We start from the raw sequence: 6,216 nt of genomic DNA, 5'->3' as shown, positions 1-6,216 counted from the left end.
TAATATAATATAGTATAATATAGTATAGTATAGTATAATATAATATAATATAATATAATATTAGTAATAATAATAGTAATAATAATAATAATAATGATGATGATTATGATGATGATTATAATGGTAATAATAATGATAGAAATAATAATAGTAATAATAATAATAATGATGATGATTATAATGATGATTATAATGGTAATAATGATAGAAATAATAATAGTAATAATAATAATAATAATAATAACAATAATAATAATGATAATGATAATAATAATAGTAATAATGATATTAATAATAATAATATTAATAGTAATGATAATAATAACAACAACAACAATAATAATAATAATTATCGTAGTTAGTTATTTTTATCGTTATTTATATATATATATATTTATATAATATAATATTATTCAGGATGACGTGAGGGGATGTAAAATAATGACAGAAAACTATCTCTCTCTTACATGAAAAATAGGTTTTTCTCGCATGTGTGTAGGTGTATATGTTTACATATGTATATGAAACGCATGTATATAATATTTCTAGACTCTCTTACGTGGATATTTATATATTTATATATGTATATATGTACATGTATGCATATCCAATCACATATGCACGAAAGATGTATACGTTCAACTAGGAAACGAATGGCACGTTTCTTTCACTCGCCGTATATGTTCTCAGTGATAAATCAATATGTGTGTAATGTGGTATGTATGTGGCATGTATACATAGTATTTATATATAATACTTCAAAGTAACAAGCAACGTTGCTATTTCATATAAATTAGATTTTTAGGGCGTTCATTTAATTATTTAAAGAAGAGTATTATTGTTAACAAATGCGATCTAAGTTCAGTTGAGTTAACAGATAGAACAGTGGTTCCTGGATCTTTTTTGTTTATCACACACTATTATCACATAAATATTTCTATTTTTTGAAATATCAAATTATAAATTTATTTATTAAATTATTATTTATTTATTAAATTTATTTAACTCTTAAAAACTATTATATGAAAACATTTACTCGGAGTGAAATTTCATCCTATAATGGCCTTTAAGGATTAATTAAATTTTGATAGAAAATATATTTTTAAATGAATATCATAAAACAATAAAACGTATAGTATTAGAAATGACAAAAAAAAAAAGAAATAAAGAATATTTTATTTATTTTAAGATTTAAAAGAGAATGCACGATAAAATTCGAATCAGGAGCCACTGACCCGGGAAATATTTTCTCGAAATCGAGCATTCTTTCTTCCGCTACGAATATGTGTTAATATCAGACAAATTCAACAGTCGCGTTAAACTTTCAAGAAGCGTAAAGAATAACACCGCTAAAATATACGTGTCAATAGCTACAAAAATAATATAATTCAGTAATATTGATCTTAATTCTAATTTAATATTTTATCTTTTTATTTTTTTCTTGTCGCCTGAAAAATATTCAACTAATTATGAAATTAATCAGAGAAGCAATTTATTTTATTAAAAAATCGTCACTATGTTTGAAACAGTCCGTAAATGTATATCGGTGTTGTCGGTGTTTAACCCTTCTTTGCGTTTTACAGTTTAAAACGTTACATAATATCTGCAACACGGTATTGACCACTATGCATACTTTATATGTATATTTATGTATATGTATATATGTATATATATATATAATATAATGTGTTATCTGTTCTCTCATTTACGTTTTAGTTTTTTTGTTTTTATTTAATCTGCCTAGTGTTTTTTTATTTTCATTTATGCGGTAGTGGATGTAATAATCATTGCAATGATAATCGGTAACAATAATAATTTATTACATAATATTTATAGCTTTCTCTCTTTCTTCTAATTTAATTCTCCTTTTATGTTCGCTTCTTATAGTACATCGCATGTCTTTTGCCTGAATAAAAAGGTATATTTATCTCTCTCTCGTTCGCTCTCTCTCACGTTCCACTTAATTGTAGTATTTCTCATTCATTGACGTTTTTATTTTTTTCTTAATATTAGCCATTATAGCCCAAAGAACACTCAACAAGTTAACACGATCTTTGGGCCTTCGATTTTTTTATAATATTAATTTTCTTTTTTTTTTTTTATTTGTTTGTTTGTTTGTAGAACGATTTAAACTTCTTCCGATTCCTTTTGTTTCCTATCCCTAAAAGGTTCTTCGTATATCTTTTATATTTCTCCGTTCCTGTGGCGTTGAATTCTTTTTCTTTCTTTTTCTTTCGTTTACGTCTCAGGACGGTCTTTTAAAACTTCGATTTGAATATAAATCAATTCGATATTGTTTATCCGATATTATTTTCTCATCGAATCAATTCATGAGACATTTTATTTTGTAGTTTTTTTTTTTGTTTCAATAAAATAAAACGATATTTATCGAAGATATATCATAAACTCGAAGAAAACGAGTTCCGAATTGCTGCTGGCGTGTTTCATCGATCTCAGGATCTTAGATTAAACGAAATATTTTCTTTCTTCTTTTTTTTTCTTCTTCTCTTTTTATCTTCTTATCTTTTTATTTATCTCTTTCGATTGCCAACTTTCGGGATATCGCAAGCTCTTCTCTCTTATTCTTCCTCTCTTCATTCGACTATTCGCACAGGATTATTCAACGATACGAAGCTAAAGTTAAAACACGTTAACAAACTTATAACTGGAATATCCCTCGTTTCACGAGTTTCTTCCTTCTCCTCCTCTGTTAATATCGATTAATTGTCTTTAAAAAAAAAAAAAAAATCAAAAACAAAATCTTAATATCGTTCGTGTATAGATTATGCTCTTTCCCTTGTTTTCCTTCTCTTTAAAATAGAGACGTACGGCTTTTTGCAAAATCACAGAGAAATTACGCATCGCTTAACACTGTTGTTTTAAGATATCCTATTTAGTCCACGATGGGCTACGTACATTTTATAAATTTCTAGGCCTGCTCTTCGTCGTTTGAGATCTTCATCCTCGGTCGTCGTTTTTTTCTTCGCCATAATCCCGACGCCTACGTCGATGAAGAAGACTCGTGGCAGGAATAACGGCTCCCTGTTCTCCATTCGATGTCACAGCGAAGTCTATTTCTTCTCTTATTTTCTTCCTCTTCCCTTATCGAATTTTCGACACATTCCACAAGCTTATGAAAATTTATTTCGATCATATTATTCCTTCTCGATAATGTTTCTCTTCTTCGTTTGTCGGTTGCTTCGTTTATTGCTGTTAAGGTTGAACATCTCACGGATGAGAAAAAACAAGATTACGCCGAAACGAAGATTTTATTACATTTGTCGTATGCTGTGCCATCGTTGGAGAACGTTGATATATATTTTTTGGTCCGCACGATTTTATGCATAGATCCTGGACAACTGGAACGTGCCGTCAGGTTAATATAAGAAGGCGCTAGAAATCGATCGCTAGAGGACTACTGGCATAGCGAATATCTATGTATAGACTGCTTCTAGTGTAGCGTCCAGGATCTAGGCTTAAAACTGCCGCCAATGATTCGATCGACAGTGGACGCAGCCATTGTCGCTCATGGAGCCGTTAGTATCTCTCTGTATGCTAGTATAACGAGTGTCGTCATTGATACGAATCCTTGTGGAAAGTGTCGCTCTTGTGGAAGATTCGTCGTCCCTCTCGAGAGAGCTCCTGACTCGCAAAATTGTTTTCAGACTTTGGTCTGGGCAACAGGCAAGGGAGGGTCCTCAGCTCCATGCTGTGTACCTGGAATTGGAGAATAATACATTATTTCAATATAATTATTTAAGAAAAATTTTTCTTTTATCAGATTCATTTAATTTTAGATACAAGTAATTTTCCAATTGTATATAATAGTATGCAACGAATCAAATTTTTTTAACAAAAATTTAACTCTAATACATAAATATTTTTTTGTTCTAGGTAAAAACTGACAAGGATTATCCTTCAATTGACAGAGCTCGACGAAAGTGTTGGTGCAAAGTGGATTGTTCGTTATCAGGTGATCGTATATTTTAATTCGTTCATTTTCTTTATATTATTTATTGATGCAATGCAAAGTTTATGCAATTGTACATTCGATATCAATCGTGTATCAATGTCACTAAAAAATTAATTGATATTTTTATACCGATTTCACTGTGAAATGTTATATATTTTCAATGTTATATATTTGCAGTAATACTTCTAATAAAAAGTATGAGAAAAATCTATCGCTTCGGCAACGATGCAAATATATATATTTACCGATTCCTCACTGGCGCTAGCATGCGCAGCTTGTTCCGCGAGCGCATTCACTACAGCATTTATCGTTTTCGACTCGCTGCCGAGATCCTCCTCTCGATGAGCCACCAGATTTGGATTTTTGCCGATTTTGTTTAACCTATAGAGAGAGCACAATTAAGCGTAGGGAATGTTGCACGGAACACAACCAACGATTAATTCACATCGATCGACTTACAAACCGTTTAGCAGTGTTACAGGTATTCCCTAAAAAATCGTATATTATTATTCCGCCGCGACTTGGAACAAAGTTGTATTATTCGTTTCTAATACCACTTGCACCGCTAAAGGTTTCACAATGTGAGATACAAGACTGGGTAAAAGAAAGTCAGTAGCTTTGAAATGCGCCCCGCAGAATCACATTTTACGTGTGTTTGTAATTAATGTTTTATTCGTTTTAACTCCTCGAAGATCGGAAAGGGAGGATAGTAGTTTGCGATTACGATGCGAAGAATTTTTTCATTAATCAATGTAATCAAACATATTATTATTGTATAGTTTTATTTTCTATTATCAGAATTGTGGATTTTAATTTATTTTTTAAGAGAGGAAAAGGGAATAAAATAAGAATACAATTGAGATGTATTGAAAATAGCATAATTTTTAAAAAATAATTTTATTGATTTGTGTTATCATTGATTGAAATTCTGAAACTTTAAATTTTTCTTCTCAATATACTTTATTATATATCTATTAAAATTTCTATAATATTCGTGAGGGGTTAAAAGTCTAATTGTTTGAACTTAAAAGGCAGTAACTTTTATACATAAACTATTAAAACGAAACTGATTGGGATAAATAATAGTGGTGCATTTAAATGAAAAGAAAAAAGTTATATTATAAAAATCATCTAATATCTAGAAATGTGCTTCAGCTTCTTTCTCTTTATCGTTCGATAAATTATATAAAATTTCTATCTAAAACGAAACAGAGAAATGTGACTCTGCGGAGATGCGGCAAAACCGAGAAATCCAAAACTCATTATACAAAGTATGTTTGCAAAATCATGAACAACATTACCATGTAAGTGAATGTGTCGAGTGTGAAGATATTTTGTCGCGGTGTTTTCAAGCTTTCTTCTTTCTTTTCGAAACGGGTCGAACCCCATTCGACTCGCTTCGTCTACAAAAATCGGAGACGATCGCTCGTCGAACGGTGAACCACGTATTGAGAGAGTCAAAAAAAAAAAAAAAAAAAAAAAAAAAAAAAAAGAAAGAGGGAAAAAAAAAGAAAAAAAGAAATACCATTTCATTAAACTCTCTCAATTCATTGGAGACGCGTATCTAACGGATACCCGTCCCTTTATTGTAAGTTAGTGCGCTTTTCGTTGTAATACTTTCTCCCCAAGAAAAAAAGATTCTGCACTGTCACTGTTCATTAAGAGAGATTCTTCAATCGTAAAAAAAAGAACCACGAGCCAAATAAGATATCATTTCACTTGTGTGTGTAAAGTGTATGTAAAAAAAAGCATTATCGAGTCGAGAAACTAAGCAGAGACAAAAATACGAAATAAATAATATCAAAATAATAATAAAATAATAATAATAATAATAATAATTACAACGATAATAACAACAACAACAATAATAATAATATAACAAAGATACGTTAAAAAGAGACAAGCGAATATGAAATGTTATTAGATAACGATAGCAATAATAATAATAATACTAATAATCATAATAATCATAATAATAATAATAATAATAAAAAGAAGAAGAATGACTGATAGAACTCGCTTCGTCGGACAGTACACAATGTTCAAAAAAATCAACATGGAAGTGGGAGTGATGATTGACATCTATTAGCACACCAACTCGATAGAACAAACCTAACCAAAGCTTATACCTCTCGGCGGCAACGCTTTCCATCGTTCTGCGCATTAACGGATACTGGTCCAGCACGGCGTTAAAATGATCCACCGAGAGGCTGAAGAGATTGCAGTACGTCTCGGCGCGGACC

The 6,216-nt window shown here is 30.4% G+C and overlaps 1 protein-coding gene across 1 annotated transcript in view; it reads right to left on the bottom strand.

Annotated features, from left to right (window-relative positions):
- Window positions 1–2,083: 2,083 nt before the first annotated feature.
- LOC102678073 (potassium/sodium hyperpolarization-activated cyclic nucleotide-gated channel 3) overlaps window positions 2,084–6,216 on the bottom strand; it is a 191,080-nt gene continuing 186,947 nt past the window's right edge. The window contains exons 16-18 of the mRNA XM_031511085.1: window positions 6,091–6,216; window positions 4,219–4,354; window positions 2,084–3,717 (exon numbers count right to left, since the gene is read on the bottom strand). The exon at window positions 6,091–6,216 is cut by the window's right edge and continues 39 nt beyond it. Of these exons, the coding sequence (XP_031366945.1) occupies window positions 3,574–3,717; window positions 4,219–4,354; window positions 6,091–6,216 (406 nt within the window). The 3' untranslated portion in view covers window positions 2,084–3,573. The remainder of the gene's footprint in view (window positions 3,718–4,218; window positions 4,355–6,090) is intronic.

Source organism: Apis dorsata, unplaced genomic scaffold, assembly GCF_000469605.1.
Source record: "Apis dorsata unplaced genomic scaffold, Apis dorsata 1.3 scaffold_291, whole genome shotgun sequence".
Taxonomy (NCBI): Eukaryota; Metazoa; Arthropoda; class Insecta; order Hymenoptera; family Apidae; genus Apis; species Apis dorsata.
Note: the sequence above shows the minus strand (reverse complement) of the source record. Positions and strands in the feature narration are given on the sequence as shown.